The 20,809-nt window shown below is 32.6% G+C and overlaps 1 protein-coding gene across 1 annotated transcript; it reads left to right on the forward strand.

Annotated features, from left to right (window-relative positions):
• Positions 1 to 8,065: 8,065 nt before the first annotated feature.
• Positions 8,066 to 9,079, forward strand: LOC144378349 (olfactory receptor 6C2-like). The gene has a single exon (XM_078052371.1). The coding sequence runs from the start codon at positions 8,141 to 8,143 to the stop codon at positions 9,074 to 9,076; it is 936 nt and encodes a 311-aa protein (XP_077908497.1). The 5' UTR covers positions 8,066 to 8,140; the 3' UTR covers positions 9,077 to 9,079.
• The last annotated feature ends 11,730 nt before the right edge of the window (positions 9,080 to 20,809 follow it).

Here is a 20,809-nt window from a genome sequence, read left to right on the forward strand (position 1 = left end):
ACAAAGTTAATGTCTAAATTAAGAGTCTAAATTGAAAGGAAAATAGTTTAGTAGGCATCTAATTAGAAAATATGCAATAGATGAATTCATTTAGAAACATTTTTGGACAATTGAAAAACATGTGTATAACAGTGTATATTGTGGGGACTGTGATGATGAAAAAACACACGCAGCCTGATCCCTGCCCCAAGTTAGTATTCTTTGTTAGGTGTTAATAGAGTAGCACATGCCATTTTCTACTAGAGTACGTGACAGAAGTCATCAGACTTGCAGAAAACTTTCCAGAGGGCTTAAAGCAAAAGTTTAAATTGATCAAATAAAGTATGCTTACTGTAATGTAATAAATGTTAAAATGTAATATTTTTTAAAACCATCTTGAATAAGAAAAACCTAAATGATAGAGGTAAAACTGATAAATAATCTGTAGCAAACTGTCTTTGAATGTTACATGTAGATTTAACAGAAGTAAGAAATCAACAATGTGAATAATACTGTAACAATTTTCATTCTACTGGGATTGACAGATGACCCACAACTTCAGGTTTTGATTTTTATCTTTCTGTATCTCACCCACGTGTTAAGCATCAGTGGAAATATTATCTCCCTCATCTTAGTGAATCCTTGCCTTAAAAAGTTATCTACTGTTTCCTACAAAATTTTGCTTTCTTGGAGATCTCATTCATATCCACATGTATTCCCAGATACTTATGTAACATAGAAACAGGTGACAAGATGGTTATCTACAATGCCTGTGTCAGCCAAGTATTTTTTACTGACCTCTTTGGTGTAATTGAATTTTTTCTTCTGGCTGCCATGTCCTTTAATGGCTATGTGGCCATCTGCAAGCACCTGCCTTATGTGACTATCATGAGTAACAGAATCTGCAAGAGAATTCTCTTTTGTTGTTGGGTGGCTGGTCTGTTTATTTTAATTCCCCCACTCAGCCTAGGCCTAAATCTGGAGTTTTGTGATGCTAATACCATTGATCATTTTGTTTGTGGTGCATCTCCCCTCCTGAAAATCTCTTGATCAAATATTTGGTTTATGGAACAGACCATTATCATCTGTGCTATACTGATCCTCATGACATGCATATGCATAGTTCTGTCCTACATTTACATCATCAAGACCCTTCTGTTCAGTGGAATAAAAAAGCCTTTTCTACCTGTGGTTTCCCTCACCTATGGCACCTGCATCTTCATCTACATTAAACCTTCAGGGAAGGACTCAGTGGCCATAAATAAGGGGCTGACTGTCCTCACTACTTCCATCCCTCCCATGATGAACCCCCCTTCATTTACACACTAAGGAACAAGCAAGTAGGAGTCAGTCAAAAGAATTTTTATATTTTTCAAGAAATAAGGGACATGAAGTTGATGAACAAGTTTGGTGAACTTCCCAAAGTCCGCTGGCAAGTTAACTTTTTCAAAACGCTCTTGCTCATCCTCATCCAATGGTATCTTATCCACAAGCCTCTTTTAAGATCATATCATTCCATAATAGTCATGTTAATAGCTTTCAAAATTTTAAATCCTTGCTTCATTTTCAAATTTGAAGACCAAAAAATAAGATAAAAGAAAATAAAATAGATATAAACTTCTTGTCATTTTTCACATTTTCAGGGACAACAGAACAAATAATCATCACCACTGTTTCTTCCAATCCAAAACTTCCAAATGATTCATTCATTAATTCACCTAATAAATATGTATTGGGCACTTTTTTTTAGGGTAGGTACTGTTCTAGATCCTAAAAAACACAGGACAAAAATAAATCAAAATAAAAAAAAATCCTCCTATGCACACTCAGAAATAAAAACCAGAAATGGAACAAGCAAGCTAAGTGCTTATCAGCTGAAGAATGGATGAAGAAAATGTGGTATATATTCACATTGGAATACTTCCCAGACATAAAATAAAATTAAACTCTGTTATTTGCAAGAACATAGATGAAAGTAGAAACAATTGCATTAAGAGAAATAAGCTGGTGCAGTGGTGCATGCCTGTAATCCCAGTGACTCAGGAGGCTGAGGGAGGAGGATTATAAGTTTGAGACCTGTCTCAGTACTTGTGAGACCTTCAGGAATTTAGAGATACCATGTCTCCAAACTACAAAATAAAAATTGCAGGAGAAGTGGCTCAGTGGTTAAGTGCTCCTACTTCAATCCTTAGTCTAAAAGAAGAGAGATACAAACAGAAGTAAGCCAGGAACAGACAGACAAGTACTTTATGTGTGAAATATCAAAAAGTACATCTCATTGAAGTTGTGTGTAGAGTGGCAGTTGCAAGAGTCTGGGGAAAGTAGAAGTAGGAAAGGTAAATTGATCAGTAGTAAGTTACAGATAGGAGTAAGAAGTTCTGTTGTGTTACTGCCTTCAGAGTGACTTCAGATAACATTAAAACATCAGATATTTCAAAAAGCTAGAAGAAAGGATCTTGAATGTTTCAGTCATAAAGAAATGATAAATGTTTGTGAAGACAGATTATTTTCACCCTGATTAGAATATTAGACAATGTACACATGTATTGAAGAATCATGTTGTACCCCATAAGTATGTATACTTTTTATGTTTTATTTGTTAGTTTAAAAAGTAAATTTAAATAATAAAAACAAAAAGCTTAGATTGCACCAAAAATTAGTGTTTTTGTCTTGAAAGGTAATTACAAACCTTTCAATTTAGGAAAAACCTCTAAAATACTAAAAGTTGAGTATTGTGAGATTTTAAATTATATCAAATTAATAAAGTCAAAATTGTAAATAGGATAGGCTTTTCTCAATAAAAAAGGAATAAGGTTAAAAATACTATTTTGAGAAATTTGAATGTTTTTGTACTACAAAAATTATGCTAGATATAGATAGCTATATTAATATATCTACCCAAAATGTTAGTGAAATAAGCAAACACACAAAAAAAGTAAAAAGAAATCAAATAAATAAAAGCAGCCAAATATATAGTATCTTTAAAATTTAAATAATTTCTAAAAGGAATATGAAAAGCTATAAATATAGAACTACATTTTTAGGACATAAACAGCAGTATAATATGAGTATAAATTGTTTATCAGATTCCCCCCCGAAAAAGCTCATGTGGCTCATCATCTGAAACTAATTCCCATCCCAATGGCATTTGAATTTACATTTTTCTAATTTTTTTTGTTCCTCATCTTTTCCATATAATGTTTATATGTCCAAAAAAAAAAAATCCTCATTTTTTTATGCCTCGGTTCTCAAAATAAAATTTACACCTTCTAAGAATTTTCTCTCTGTCTATATCTTTTAGTAGATAGTCAGTATTGAAAGAAAAAACTTTGTCAGTTTAGTTTTTGTCCTTGAGTATGAATAATTTCAAATATCTTGAAAGTACACCTTTCTCCACAATAAAAATGACACAAGAAATATTTGGATCATTATAACAGAAAATGAAAGAGAAAAATATCTCCAACAAGAGAAATTGAATGTATCAGTGTTGAAACCAAAGTTGAATTTATGCTATATTGATTATTACATAAATATGCTTTCTGCATTTCATTTTGATTGCTGCTTTCAGTGAATATAGATTTCCAATTTATTATACATATATATTTATTATTTTTTGTATCATTTTATTGATTTTATTGTATGTATTTAAGGTAAAAAACATGATATACATGATGAAATGATTACTACAATCAAGAAAATTCATATACCCATCATCTCAAAAAGTCTTTGTTTTGTGTATAGGAAAAGCACCTGATATCTCTTATTGATTTTTCAGTATAAAATAAAATATTATTAATTATAGTCCTCCTGATGTAAATTGTCTCTAGATTCATTCATTTTGCATAACTGCAAGTTTGTACACTTTGACCTACATTGCATAGATTGGTTGAATATCATACATTTTATTTTTCTAAAGGTGCATCCAGATTCTACCCAGTTAGTTGCATGTTTTCTAGTAAAAGATATAAAATCACAGATCCTGGGGTTTTTCAACTCTTTAAAAAAGAGTTGAAACTTTTCAAAAGAGTTAACTCTTTGAAAACTTAACCTTGAGGTAATAGTATCTAAATCCAGATCCTGTCATCATTCCTACTAGCCATAAGATTTTTACCAACTCCCCCTACTTCAGTCATTTCAGTTTGATTGAAGCACTTAATCCATTTTTTAAGAAAATATCTGTATTAGTAAATCAAATACCACAGAGTACACTTTAAATATACATAGGAAAAAATAATAAACACACCTTTATTAATATGTGACTTATATACATATAAGTATATGAAGTATAGATTATAATTGTACAATTAAATATAGAAACAAATTATTTTGTTATATTTACAAAGTTGTGCATACCTCACCATAATCTAACTTTGGAACATTTCTATCATCCCAAAAGGAACCCTCTTATCCTCAGGATCACTTTTCATCTATCTCTTTCCATATTTCTTCACAGCCTGAATCAGCAAATATACTTTCTTCTCTTACTGGTCAAAGAACACAGAATTTCAGTTAGGAGATCTGTTGTATATCAGGGTGAATATATTAGATAACAGTATATTGTATGTTACAAAAGAGTTGAAAATAAGTTCAAATCTCTAAGCACTAAAACATGGGAGGTGATGGATGGAAGCACATGGCCACCAAATGACAGAGGCAGGAGACAGGAAGCAAACCTTGGATCAGCAAGCTTTCCTCTATTCTGCAGCAAAGTCCATTGATCAGGCTCAGAAGGGCTCATTTTCTGAGTACAGGAAATGGCCCTCTGGATTATAGAAGAAGTTTGGGTTTTATAGTTTACAATGAGGGTGACTTAGTCAATGAAAAAGTTTGCTTTTTCATCAAGGCCTATTCTTAATGTTTGGCTAATTTCTCTCCCTCCTCCGGAGCCAAACTGTCCCTTCATTTTTTTCTTGGAGTGCTGTCTTGTAGGAATATTATTTTCCATAACCCTTCAATGGATATGCTATTTAACATACTTGGATTAGTCCTCATTGTACATATATATCAAAACATAATGTATGCCATTACTGCATACAATTATGGTTTGTCAAATTAATACTAATAAAGATTTATTGTATGTGAGCTTTAAAATATTCTTATACTTAGTTGTATTATAAGAAATTTGTTTAACAATATTTTCATGCCTTCTATTATATTTCTATTACTGGGGGAATTATAAAATCAATTTTATGAAAAAATAAATTTCATGTTGTGAAGACCTTTCAGTGGATTTGAAGTCACAGAAATGCTGGGGTACTAGATTTTAACATACTTTAAAATATCAGATAAGTTAGTGCACAAAAAGAAATTGACATTTCTGCTTTCTTTTAGAATGCTCACAGTTGAATCTTGGCATGTTTGTTGAAATTATTTATTGGTTTTGACTGAAGAATTTTTATGTTTTGTGTAATAAGAATAACATTCTGAGAATGTGAAGCTGAGTAATATTTTAAAATCTTTACATATAATTTATTTTTTGCATAAATTGGTAAAACAGAAAAAGAGAAATTTTAGCTACCTTATGTGGTAACAATTAATTAAAAGAAACTGGACTAGGTTTTGTTTTTAATGAGATTCTTAAAGTTGTCCCACAAGTCTCTTTTAATGATCCACAAGCTTTCTATTGTCTCTAAAGTCCATGTTCCCATTGTTACTACAGTAGGTTTGATTGTTTTTCCCCAAGTTCATTACACAAATGATTCATTAGTGGTTTTTTAATCTGGGTCACAGAGGACTTTTGTGTTTATTAACTTTGTTGCAGATTTGGCAAGTAAAATAAATATCTAACTTCAGATTTGAAAACCCTTTCTCTGAGCAAAAGAATTCTGAACACCAATTATTCTAAAGGTAACAAGAGTTCTCATGGACATAATTTTCAGTGATGGTTAAAAATAAAAAAATAATTTCCTGGGCTTATGATAGAACAGTATCTATTGTGAGAAAGTTGGTGCAATTGATAAAAGAGAAAATCCAAGAAAATCTCATTTTCCCAGGATAGTGTTAGTGTTGAAGTGACCAAATCTGATCAGTATTGGCTAAAAATTATCAAGTTTATTCCAACATTTTCAAGTTGTGTCTGTAAAAATACATGTAAACAACTACTAGAGGAAGGTTATGATTAATTGCCAGAAGGGTAAGTATAATAAATTCTGTTATTTGTTTCATTTTCTTTTTTGAGAATTGGGTCATAAGTGACTCTAATAAATAAATCTTTCCTGATTTTATTAAAATTTAGAAATGTAAATTAATGTGGTTTTAACTAAACAGTATTTTTAGAGTGCTTTAATCTTGTGTATTGTATAGATATTTAAAGAATGTTTTATTTTAAACAATAAAAAGGTAGCATAATTTATGTCATGTGAAAAGTAGTAACATCTCCAACAAAAATTTCTGGAAACTAAAAGCTAGAAACTAATTGCTTGATATGGACATTTCCACTAAAATTAGATACTGTGGGACAGAGATAAAATGGAGAAATACAGAGCATTGAAGAGAAGATTACTCCAGATAATCCATGTGAAGTGTTTATTTCAATGTCTAGTCTGTAGTAAAGGTTTAATAATTAGAACATACTAATTTGATTATGAAGAATACAAGGTGAGAAGTAAAAAGGGGTGTGGAAAATTATAATTTTCACTTTGGTTGTGTTTGGGGAACATCTAATTATATGATTGAGATCATAAAGATCAATAACATATTAGAGCTGAGAAATTCAGGAAAATAATCTATCAGAAAGAAATAATGAAGCACTAAGAACTATCAACATAAGAGACAGCAGCAAGAAAATAAATGTCTAAAAATGACAAAGCAAAAAGGTGACAGGTTCAATGTGTATGTAACAATCAGCAAGTTAACAGAGGCTACTAGAAATATTTCTGAGCTGGGAAGGGTGGCACATTCCTATAATCTAGGTGACTGGAGAGGCTGGGATAGGAGAATCACAAGTTCAAGGCCAGCCTGTGCAATTTGTTAGACCCTGTCTCAAAATTAGGAAAAGCAAATAAAGAAAACACACATTATAACATTATACTTAGAAATTTCCTAAACTTCAACAGAAAAAGGGAGGTATTTGATAAACTTTCATGTAAGTCATATATTTAAAAACATGGGGGCAAAACATGATTTCAGGATAATAAGGATTGACTGTATGGTAACCAACAAAAGGAAAATAATTATGAACCAGGGCACTGAAGTAGTTAAATTATATTTATTACTCATTGTTAGACAGGTACTTTTATAAATATTTTATATAATATACTATCACAGAGTATATGTATGAAGAGTAATGTTTTATTTTCCATTGAGTCACAGTGAAATTAAATCATGCAGGAAGAAATATGTAATAGTTTAAACCTGATATATTTTGAACTTTGGGATACTAATACAGTATTTTAGACTGTGCTCCACATTATAGACTTTAAAAAATAAAAATAAACAATTGTGATTTTTATCAGGTATATATTCCATATCTAACTTATATTATCACCCTCTACAATAAATTCATCCTCAAAATACACTTTCTTATTGGGACTGGGAATGTGGCTCAGCAGTAGAGCACTCATGTAGCATGGGTGGGACCTGGGCTTGATTCTCAGAACCACATGAAAAATTAAAAATGGAATTTTGTTGTGCCCATCTCAAAAAAAAGATCTATCTCTCTCTCTCTCTCTTAAAAAAATTCTCTTTCTTATGTACCACAATCAGAAGGAAGTATTTTAAATAGAAAATTATGAGGGAAAAGCAGGAGAATAAGTAAGGAAGTAATTTTTTTAAAGAAAACACAAGTGTAATTGACATCTTCAGCCATAGAAGTAGAGCCTGTATAATTAACAGTCTGTCTGATATAATTGTATTAATAACAGACTTCAAGGAAGCTAAATATGAAAAAGAAAGATTAAGGTATAAGACAGAATGCCATAAGAAGGAAGCAACCATAGCATTTTGGAATTGGTATACATAATGCAATTTGATTTTTTAAATCTACTTTGAAACAAAATATATATGATTATAGAACCTATGCTACCAGTGAATGACAATATTTGTAAACAAAATAGTTAAATACATGTGAATGGGTTTTCCAGGTTCTTCCTCTGTGAATTACTATCCTACACAAACATCTCTGAATTTTAAATGCAAATTAAGTAGAAGTCAGGATCCACTTATGAGAAATCACACAGTAACAACATTTATCCTGCTGGGACTGACGGATGACCCACAACTGAAGGTCGTGGTTTTCATCTTTCTCTTTCTCACCTACATGCTGAGTATAACTGGGAACCTGGCAATCATCTCCCTCACCTTGCTGGATGCACGCCTCAAGACTGCCATGTACTTTTTCCTACAAAACTTCTCCTTCTTAGAAATCTCATTCACAACTGCTTGTATTCCCAGATACTTGTACAGCTTATCAACAGGGGATAAGACCATCACATATAACAGTTGTGCCATTCAGATATTTTTCACTGATCTCTTTGGTGTAACAGAATTTTTTCTCCTCGCCACCATGTCCTATGACCGATACATAGCTATCTGCAAACCCCTACACTATGTGACCATCATGAACACCAGGGTCTGCAGAAGACTCATCCTTTGTTGCTGGACAGCTGCTTTGTTGCTCATACTGCCACCACTTAGCATGGGCCTGAATCTGGAATTCTGCAACTCTAATGTTATTGACCATTTTGCCTGTGATGCAGAACCCATTCTAAAAATCTCATGCACAGACACATGGCTCATTGAGCAGATGGTTATAATTTGTGCTGTGTTAACTTTTATCATGACTCTCATATGTGTAGTTCTATCCTATGTATACATCATTAAGACTATTCTGCAATTCCCTTCTGCCCAACAAAGGAAAAGAGCATTTTCTACCTGTTCTTCCCATATGATTGTGGTCTCCATAACCTATGGGAGCTGTATCTTCATCTATGTTAAGCCTGCAGCAAAAGATTCAGTGGCTATTAACAAGGGGGTGACAGTCCTTGTTGCATCCATCAGTCCCATGTTGAACCCTTTCATTTACACACTGAGGAACAAGCAAGTAAAACAGGCTTTCAAGGACTCAGTCAAAAGAATTGCATTGTTCTTAAATAAATAAGGGAATTTGCTAGTGTAAAAGTATTCTATGTGTACTGAAAAGATTGTTGACCTCTAAATATGTGTCTTTGACTTTTTCATCATTCCTTTCCTTGCAAAGAAAGAGTTTCAGGATAAGTGTTCTCAAAAAGAAAACCTACTTCCAAGCAACTAAAGGACTTCACAAAATAGAAAATCTGAAAGAACCTGCAAAAAAAACAGAGTCAATGCATTCACCACATATTTGGGATTGAGTAATTGTGTTGATAGACTTTCTCAATTCTAATATTTTTATTTATATATGACAGCAGAATGCATTACAATTATTACACATATATAACACAATTTTTCATACCTCTGGTTGTATGCATAGTATATTCACACCAATTCATGTCTTCATACCTGTACTTTGGATAATAATGTTGCTCACATTCCACCATCATTTATAAGTTCATGCGCTCTCCCTTCCTATTCAACCCCTCTGCCCTATCTAGAGTTCATCTATTACTCCCATGCCCCTGTTCCCTATCGAACTATGAATCTGCCTCCTTATATATAATAAAGAATTCAGCATTTGGGTTTTTGGGATTGGCTAACTTCACTTAGCATTATCATCTCTTACTCCATCCATTTACCTGCAAATTTCATGATTTTATTCTCTTTTATTGTAATATTTCATTGTGTATATATCCCACATTTTTAATCCACTCATCTTGAAGGGCATCTAGGTTGCTTCCAAAGTTTAAATATTGTGAATTGTACTGCTATCATCATTGATGTGGCTATGTCCCTGTAGTATGCTGTTTTTAAGTCCTTAGGTTATAGACTGAGGAGAGGAATAGCTGGGTTAAATGGTGGTTCCATTTCCAGTTTTCCAAGGAATCTCCATACTGCTTTCTATATTGGCTGCATCAACTTGCAGTTCCACCAGCAGTGTATGAATGTACCTTTTTCCCCACAGCCTCACCAACACTTATTGTTGTCTGTATGCATAATAGCTGCCATTCTGACTGGAGTGAGATGAAATCTTAGAGTGTTTTTGATTTGCATTTATCTAATTGCTAGTGATTTTGAACATTTTTTCATATATTCATTTGTTGCTTGTACATCATATTCTGAAAAGTGACTTTTCTGGCCCTTGGCCCATTTATTGAATGGGTTATTTGATTTTTTGGTGTCTAGCTTTTATTTCCTTATATACTCTAGAGATTATTGCTCTATCACATGTGTGAGGGGTTAAGATTTGTTCCAAAGATGTAGGCTCTCTATTCATCTCACACATTGTTTCTTTTGCTGAAAAGAAATTTTATAGTTTGAGTCCATACCTTTTTTTGATGTTCCTCACATTCCATCTTTCCATCTTTCCTTCTTCTAAGATCTTCTTTGATTTCTTTATTTGGGGTTCTGTAATTTTCATTTTATAGATCTTTCACCTCTTTCATTAAATTGATCCCAAGTATTTTATTTAGGCTATTGAAAATGGTCTAATTTTCCTCGTGTCTTTTTTTAAGTTTATGTCAGTGATATGCAGAAATGTATTTGATTTATGGGTGATGAATTTTTATAAAATCATAATATTGAAAGCCTTTTCTAAAGCAAGGCACCATTTCAGGCAGTGGAGATGAAATAAATAGAAAACCCAGTAATTTCCTGTCCTATTGAGTCTAGTGTTTTAATGTATTTATGGAACCAATGAATTAAAAACATGATAAAACGTATTACATGTAAATTATACACACAAAGTAACAACTAAAAAACAGATGCATTTCAATGTTTAAGAAACATCTATATAAATGTTCATGTCAACATGGAAACTGAATTATAAAACATGAAATTGCACAAGTTTGAATACTCTGAAAATCACAGGGCTAATGAACTAAGTTTAATAGAATTTACATGAAGTAAGATGCTAAAAATTCTGTTTCTATTTTTATTTAGTTTTGATGGATCTTTATTTTATTTATTTTATTGGTGCTGAGGATTGAACCCAGTGCTTCACACATGATAGGCAAGTGCTCTACCACTGAACTACAACTCCAGCCCTGAAAATTCTTGAAAGACTTGTATTTGCAAAGCAAATATTCATATATCTATATATTTATTTGGTTTTATGATTTATCTGTAATCATATTAAACTTTTAGTAAAATAACAGACATTTCATCATTTTATAAAAAATAATTCTATTGAATCACAAGAAAGGGTTTGTTGTTCCTTTCTACCTGTAGGGAGTGTGTACAATGTTTTACATTATTCAAACAAAGTTATTTTCTTCAATATAGAAAAACAACATATTCTACGGAAGTCTAATTAAGAATAAGAGGAGAGAAGACTGAAATAAATAAAATCATAAAGGAAAAAGAAAACATTATGACAGATACCTCAAAAAAAATCATAATGAACTGTTATGAAGAATTATATGCCACCAAAATGGAATAACTTAGAGGAACTGGACAGATTTCTAGAAGTATGTACCCTACCAAGGCTGAATCAAGAATAGCCTGAACAAACTAATTACAATTAGATGGAAGAAGTAGTCAAAACTTCCCTGAAAAAGAAAAGCCCAAGATAAAATGGTTCTGAAGATGAATTTGACAAAAACTCAAGGAAGAATTAATACCAATTTTCAAATCTTTGAAAAAAAATATACGTACAGGGAACACCTACAAATTCATTTTCTGAGATATCACTCTGAATCAAAAGCCATAATATATCAAGTACTTTGACCACAATAGAAATTCAGGATCTGAATGTAAAAGTAACCCAACAAATAAGTTTGTAAAATAGAATCTGTTAGTAAAAATTTTATGTTGTGACTATCTTAAGAAAATGAATATAAATTTTTAAGAATATCTGAATGTTGGGATCATGACATGTTTGGGGAAAGAGAGCAGTAAGGATAAATAATATAAAATTTAGAAAACAATATATTTTCACTCATTCAGAAACAGACTGCAAAATTCTGCTTAAGAACTTATTTTATTTGTAAATGATATTGACCTTTTAAAAAGTCTAATCATAGACTAATGCCAAAATAATGTTAAATTACTTATTATCTTAGTAAAATTAATGAATAAATATTTCCATTAAAATGTACAAATAAAATTATTTATTTGTTGGATAAAAGATTTTGTATTATTATTTAACTGACCAAAATTTGGAGATATTTATTTTGAAATAATAATGAACATTCTGGGCTGGGGTTGTGGCTCAGTGGCTAATTGCTGGCCCAGCAAGTGTGAGGCACTTGGTTCAATTCTCAATACCACATATCAATAAATAAAATAAAGCTCCATTGATAACTAAAATATTTTTTAAAAATAATGAACATTCTGACAGTTTTCTTTTGAATAATAAAGGTCTTTCACTTTTAAGTATTTATTCCAATTCAGAAAGATTAATTTTATGAATACACAATACATGGCTGTATGCAATCTCAGAATGGAAGTGTATAACTATAAGTATCTATTTTGAAAAAAAACTTAATTCAAATAGTTAATTTAATGGGTAAATTACTGGCAAATTAAAATGACTTTGTGGAATAGGTGCCATTGAGTTACTAAAAAAAATGTGTTATGACTGAAGTAGCACAGGGAAGAGATTGATAACTCTGACTTGAAATGAGGAAACAGGTACTTAAGAAAATTGATATTTTGAGAGGGCTCAGAAAACTAATATATGAAATATTTCAGAATAGCTGACAGCTAACCATTTAACTTGAACAGTGTTTCTTTACATGTAGATGTGACATATAGGTCAGACAAATAGTATCTGAAAACAAAACAGAATTAGAATTTTTCTTACTTCACAGTTACTCACAAATCACTTAGAATTTGCTTTAGGAATATCCCAAGTAAATAAGATGAAGTTTGGGAGTTTGAAAACATCAAATAATATGTTTCATTATTAATTTTCAAAAAAACCATTGAGATCATCACATTTTCTTTTAATCATGATAAGATTATTTAGAAATGTAATCTCTTTTATCTAAAAATTTATTTGCTATTTTAGAGCCTATGCCTATATACATAGATATACACATATATACAAATACACACATGAAACATTTAAATATACACTTCAAAGGTAAATAGTGCTCAAATGTAAACATGAAATATTTTTTAAAACCATTGTGAATAAAAAAAAACCTAAATGATTGAGGTAAAACTGATAAATACTCTGTATCAAACTGTCTCTGAATGTTACCTGTAGATTTAACAGAAGTCAGCAATCAACAATGCTAAATACTGTAACAATTTTCATTCTACTGGAACAGACAGATGACCCATAACTGCAGGTTCAGATTTTAATCTTTCTATTTCTTACCTACGTGTTAAGCATAAATGGAAATATGACTATTATCTCTCTCATCTTAGTGAATCCTTGCCTTAAAATATCCATCTACTATTTCCTACAAAATTTTGCTTTCTTGGAGAGCTCATTAACTTCTACATGTACTCCCAGATACTTATGTAACACAGCAACAGGTGACAAGATGATTACCTACAATGCCTGTGTCAGCCAAGTATTTTTTACTGACCTCTGGTGTAACTGAATTTTTTTTCTCCTGGTTGCCATGTCCTATGATTGCTATGTGGCCATCTGCAAGCCCCTGCATTATGTGACTATCATGAGTAGTAGAGTCTGCAGGAGGCTTGTCTTTTGTTGTTGAGTAGCTGGTCTGTTTCTTTAAATCCCCTCACTCAGCCTAGGCCTAAATATGGAGTTTTGTGATTTCAATATCATCAATCATTTCTTTTTTTTTATTGGTTGTTCAAAACATTACAAAGCTCTTGACATATTATATTTCATACATTAGATTCAAGTGGGTTATGAACTCCCATTTTTACCCCAAATACAGATTGCAGAATCACTTTAGTTACACCTCCACATTTTTACATAATGCCATATTAGTAACTGTTGTACTCTTCTACCTTTCCTATTCTCTACTATCCCCTCTCCCCTCCCCTTTCATCTTCTCTCTCTACCCCATCTACTGTAATTCATTTCCCTACTTGTTTATTATCCCATTTCCCTCACAACCTCTTATATGCAATTTTGTATAACAATGAGGGTCTCCCTCCATTTCCATGCACTTTTCCTTTTCTCTCCCTTTCCCTCCTACCTCGTGTCTCTGTTTAATGTTAATCTTTTCTTCCTGCTCTTCCTCCCTGCTCTGTTCTTAGTTACTCTCATTATATCAAAGAAGAAATTTGGTATTTTTTTTAGGGATTGGCTAGCTTCACTAAGCATAATCTGCTCTAGTGCCATCCATTTCCCTGCAAATTCCAAGATTTTGTCATTTTTTAGTGCTGCATAATACTCCATGGTGTATAAATGCCACATTTTTTTTTTTTATCCATTCATCTATTGAAGGGAATCTGGGTTGGTTCCCAGTCTAACAATTGTGAATTGTGCTGCTATGAACATCGATGTGGCAGTATCCCTGTAGTACACTCTTTTAAGGTCTTCAGGGAATAGTCTGAGAAGGGCAATAGCTGGGTCAAATGGTGGTTCCATTCCCAGCTTTCCAAGGAATCTCCATACTGCTTTCCAAATTGGCCGTACCAGTTTGCAGTCCCACCAGCAATGTATAAGAGTACCCTTTTCCCCACATCCTTGCCAGCACTTGTTGTTGTTTGACTTTGTAATGGCTGCCAATCACACTGGAGTGAGATGGTATCTTAGGGTGATTTTGATTTGCATTTCTCTGACTGCTAGAGATGGTGAGAATTTTTTCATGTACTTGTTGATTGATTGTATGTCCTCCTCTGGGAAGTGTCTGTTCAGGTCCTTGGCCCATTTGTAGATTGGGTTATTTGTTATCTTATTGTCTAATTTTTTGAGTTCTTTGTATACTCTGGATATTAGGGCTCTATCTGAAGTGTGAGGAGTAAAAATTTGTTTCCAGGATGTAGGATCCCTATTTACCTCTCTTATTGTTTCTCTTGCTGAGAAAAAACTTTTCAGTTTAAGAAAGTCCCATTTGTTGATTCTTGTTATTAACTCTTGTGCTATGGGTCTCCTATTAAGGAATTTGGAGCCCGACCCCACAGTATGTAGATTGGAGCCAACTTTTTCTTCTATCAGACGCAGAGTCTCTGATTTGATATCTAGCTCCTTGATCCACTTTGAGTTAACTTTTTTGTGCATGGTGAGAGGAGGGGATTCAGTTTCATTTTGTTGCATATGGATTTCCAGTTTTCCCAACACCATTTGTTGAAGTTGCTATCCTTCCTCCATTGCATGTTTTTAGCTCTTTTATCAAATATAAGATGGTTGTAGCTTTGTGGATTAGTCTCTGTGTCCTCTATTCTGTACCATTGGTCCACCTGCCTGTTTTGGTACCAGTACCATGCTGTTTTTGTTACTATTGCTCTGTAATATAGTTTGAAATCTGGTATCGATATACCTCCTGATTCACACTTCCTCCTTAGAATTGATTTTGCTATTCTGGGTCTTTTATTTTTCCATATGAATTGCATGATTGCTTTATCTATTTCTACAAGAAATGTAATTGGGATTTTGATTGGCATTGCATTAAACCTATAGAGAACTTTTGGTAATATCACCATTTTGATGATGTTAGTTCTGCCTATTCATGAACAGGGTATATTTTTCCATCTTCTAAGATCTTCTTCTATTTCCCTCTTTAGGGTTCTGTAGTTTTCATTGTATAAGTCTTTCACCTCTTTTGTTAGGTTGATTCCCAAGTATTTTATTTATTTTTTTTTTTTGAGGATATTGTGATGGAGTGTTTTTCCTTATTTCCGTTTCAGAAGTTTTGTCGCTGATATACAGAAATGCCTTTGATTTTTGTGTGTTGATTTTATATCCTGCCACTTTGCTGAATTCATTTATTAGTTCTAATAGTTTTTTTGTAGACCCTTTTGGGTCTTCTAGGTATAGAATCATGTCATACGCAAATAGTGATAATTTAAGTTCTTCTTTTCCTATTTTTATGCCTTTAATTTCTTTCGTCTATCTAATTGCTCTGGCCAGTGTTTTGAGAACTATATTGAATAGAAGTGATGATAGAGGGCATCCCTGTCTTGTTCCAGATTTTAGAGGGAATGCCTTCAATTTTTCTCCATTCAGAATGATGCTAGCCTGAGGCTTAGCATAGATAGCTTTTACAACATCGAGGTAAGTTCCTGCTATCCCTAGTTTTTCTAATGTTTTGAACATAAAGGGATGCTGTACTTTGTCAAATGCTTTTTCTGCATCTATCAAGATGATCATATGGTTCTTATCTTTAAGTCTATTGATGTGGTGAATAACATTTATTGATTTTCTTATATTGAACCATCCTTGCATCCCAGGGATGAATCCTACTTGATCATGGTGCACAATGTTTTTGATGTGTTTTTGTATCCGATTCGCCAGAATTTTATTGAGGATTTTTGCATCTAGGTTCATCAGAGATATTGGTCTGTAGTTTTCTTTCTTTGAGGTGTCTTTGTCTGGTTTCGGAATCAGGGTGATGTTGGCCTCATAGAATGAATTTGGCAGAGCTCCCTCTTTTTCTCTTTCCTGAAATAACTTGAAAAGTATTGGTGTTAATTCTTCTTTAAAGGTTTTGTAAAACTCCGCTGTATACCCATACGATCCTGGGCTTTTCTTGGTTGGTAGTCTTTTGATTGCTTCTTCTATTTCATCCATTGATATTGGTCTATTTAAATTGTGTGTATCCTCCTGACTCAGTCTGAGCAAGTCATATGACCTAAGAAATTTATCAATGTCTTCACTATCTTCTATTTTATTGGAATAAAGTTTTTCAAAATAATTTCTAATTGTCTTCTGTATTTCTGTAGCATCTGTTGTGATATTGCCTTTTTCATTTATTTTCTTCATGATGCATTTCCCCTCTGAAAATCTCTTACACAAATATTTGGTTTATGGAACAGACCATTATCATCTGTGCTGTACTGACCTTCATTATAACACTCATGTGCATAGTTCTGTCCTACATTTACATCATCAAGACCCTTCTGTTCAGTGGAATAAAAAAGCCTTTTCTACCTGTGGTTTCCCTTACCTCTGGCACCTGCATCTTCATCTACATTAAACCTTCAGGGAAGGACTCAGTGGCAATAAATAAGGGGCTGACTGTCCTCACTACTTACTTCCATCCCTCCCATGATGAACCCCCCTTCATTTACACACTAAGGAACAAGCAAGTACAACAGCCCTTGAAGGAGTCAGTGAAAATAATTTTTATAGTTTTCAAGAAATATGGGACATGAAGTTGATGAACAAGTTTGGTGAATTTCCCAAAGTCCGCTGCAAGTTAACTATTCAAAACGCTCTTGCTCATAATCACCCAGTGGCATCTTCTCAAAAAGCATCTTTTAAGATCACATCATTTTATAATAAGCATGTTAATAGCTTTCAAAATTTAAAATCCTTGCTTCATTTTCAAATTTGAAGACCAAAAAATAAGATAAAAGAAAATAAAATAGATATAAACTTCTTGTCATTTTTCACATTTTCAGGGACAACAGAACAAATAATCATCACCACTATTTCTTCCAATCCAAAACTTCCAAATGATTCATTTATTAATTCACCTAATAAATATTTATTGGGTACTTTCTTTAGGATAGGTACTGTTCTAGGTTTACAAACAGAGGACAAAAAAAAATCAGAATTTAAAAAAATCCTCTTATGCACACTCAGAAATAATAACAAGAAATGGACAACCAAGCTAAGTGATTATCAGCTGAAGAATGGATGAAGAAAATGTGGTATATATACACATTGGAATACTTCCCAGACATAAAATAAAATTAAACTCTGTTATTTGCAAGAACATAGATGAAAGTAGAAACAATTGCATTAAGAGAAATAAGATGGTGCAGTGGTGCATGCCTGTAATTCCAGTGACTCAGGAGGCTGAGGGAGGAGGATCATAAGTTTGAGACCTGTCTCAGTACTTGTGAGACCCTCAGGAATTTAGAGAGACCATGTCTCCAAAATATAAAATAAAAATTGCAGGAGAAGTGGCTCAGTGGTTAAGTGCTTCTATTATAATCCTCAGTCCAAAAGAAGAGAGACACAAATAGAAATAAGCCAGGAACAGACAGACAAGTACTTTATGTGTGAAATATAAAAAGGTGCATCTCATTGAAGATGTTTGTAGAGTGGCAGTTGCAAGAGGCTGGGGAAAATAGAAGGGGGAAAGGTAAATTGATCAGTAGTAAGTTACAGATAGGAGTAAGAACTTCTGCTGTGCTACTGCCCGGAAGAGTGACTTCAGATAACATTAATATATCAGATATTTCAAAAAGCTAGAAGAAAGGATCTTGAGTGTTTCAGTCATAAGGAAATGATAAATGTTTGCAAAGACAGATTATTTTTCCCTGATTAGAATATTATACAATGTATACATGTATTGAAGAATCATGTTGTAGGCAGTATTGAAAGACAAAATTTTGTCAGTTTAGTTTTTGTCCTTGAGTATGAATAATTTCAAATATCTTGAGAGTCCACGTTTCTCCACAATAAAAATGACACAAGAAATATTTGGGTCATTGTAACAGAAAATAAAAGAGAAAAATATCTCCAACAAGAGGAATTGAATGTATCAGTGTTGAAAACAAAGTTGAATTTATGCTATATTGATTATAACATAAATATGCTTTCTGCATTTCATTTTTGATTGCTGCTTTCAGTGAATATAGAGTTGCAATTTATTATGCATATATATTTATTATTTTTGTATCATTTTATTGATTTTATTGTATGTATTTAAAGTAAACAATATGATATACGTGATGAACTGATTACTACAATCAATTAAATTAATATACCCATCATCTCAAAAAGTCTTTGTTTTGTGTATAGTAAAATCATCTGATATCTCTTATTGATTTTTCAGTATAAAATAAAATATTATTAATTATAGTCCTCCTGATGTAAACTATCTCTAAATTCATTCATTTTGCATACCTGCAAGTTTGTACCCTTTGACCTACATTGCATAGATTGGTTGAATATCATACATTTTATTTTTCTAAAGGTGCATCCAGTTTGTACCCAGTTACTTGATGTTCTCTAATAAAAGATATAAAATCACAGATCCTGGGGTTTTCAACTCTTGAAACTTTTCAAAAGAGTTAACTCTTTGAAAACTTAACCTTGAGGTAATAGTATCTAAATCCAGATCCTGTCATCATTCCACTAGCCATGAGATTTTTACCAACTCAGCCTACTTCAGTCATTTCCTTTTAATTGAAGAACGTGACCCATTTTTTAAGAAAACAGCTGTATTAGTAAATCAAATACCATAGAGTACACTTTAAATATACATAGGAAAAAATAATAAACACACCTTTATTAATATGTGACTTATATACATATAAGTATTTGAAGAATAGATTATAATTGTACAATGAAATATATAATCAAATTATTTTGTTATATTTACAAAGTTGTGCATACCTCACCATAATCTAAATTTGGAACATTTCTATCATCCCAGAAGGAACCCTCTTATCCTCAGCCATCACTTTTCATCTATCTCTTTCCACATTTCTTTGCAGCCTGTAACAACAAATATATTTTCTTCACTAACTGGTCAAAGAACACAGAATTTCAGTTAGGAGATCTGTTGTATATCAGGGTGAATATATTGAATAACAGTATATTGTATATTACAAAAGAGTTGAAAATAAGTTCAAATCTCTAAGCACTAAAACATGGGAGGTGATGGATGGAAGCACATGGCCACCAAATGACAGAGGCAGGAGACAGGAAGCAAACCTTGCTTTAGCAAGCTTTCTTCTATTCTGCAGCAAAGTCCATTGATCAGGCTCAGAAGTGCTGATTTTCTGAGTACAGGAAATGGCCCTCTGGATTACAGAAGAAATTGGGTTTTATAGTTTACAATGAGGGTGACTTAATCAATGGAGACTGCAGATGTGCAGTTTGGACAGTCAGGGACCACGTTGTGTAGGTTAAAATTTTTACTCGGGAAGGTAATTGTAAAAAGATTTAAACTTCTTATCACTGGGAAAAGCTCCCAAGTCAATTGTTCACTGCTTTTCCCTTGAACCCACCTAGAGCTCACCTAGAGCTTCACTATTTGATTTTCTCTTTCCAAGACTCACTGCAATGGGAGACTGTAAAAATCTAGGGCCCAGAGTTTTGGTATTTTCCTCCTTCCTTCAGGACCCATTGTGGTTGGGAAGGGGTGAAGGTTTACTTTTGGTGGAGATGCTTGTGTTGTGATGAACCTGGAAAGGATGAAAGTTTGCTTTTTCATCAAGGCCTATTCTTAATGTTTGGCTAATTTCTCTTCCTCCTCTGGAGCCACACTATCCCTTCATTTTTTTCCTTGGGCGCTGTCTTGTAGAAATATTATTTTCCATAACCCTTCAATGGATATGCTAATTAGCATACTTGGATCAGTCCTCATTGTACACATATATCAAAACATATTGCATGACATTACTGCATACAATTATGGTTTGTCAAATTAATAATAATAAAAATATATTTATTGTTTGTGAGCTTTAAAAATATTCGTATACTTAGTTGTATTATAAGAAATTTGTTTAACAATGTTTTAATGCATTCTATTATATTTCTACTCCTGAGAGAATTATATAATCAATTTTATGAAAGAAAAAATTTCATGTTGTGAAGAACTTTCAGTGGATTTGAAGACACATAAATGCTGGGGTACTAGATTTTAACATAATTTAAAATATCAGATAAGTTAGTGCACAAAAAGAAATTGAGATTTCTGCTTTC

The sequence above is a fragment of the Ictidomys tridecemlineatus genome, chromosome 6 (genome assembly GCF_052094955.1).
Source record: "Ictidomys tridecemlineatus isolate mIctTri1 chromosome 6, mIctTri1.hap1, whole genome shotgun sequence".
NCBI classification, from domain to species: Eukaryota; Metazoa; Chordata; class Mammalia; order Rodentia; family Sciuridae; genus Ictidomys; species Ictidomys tridecemlineatus.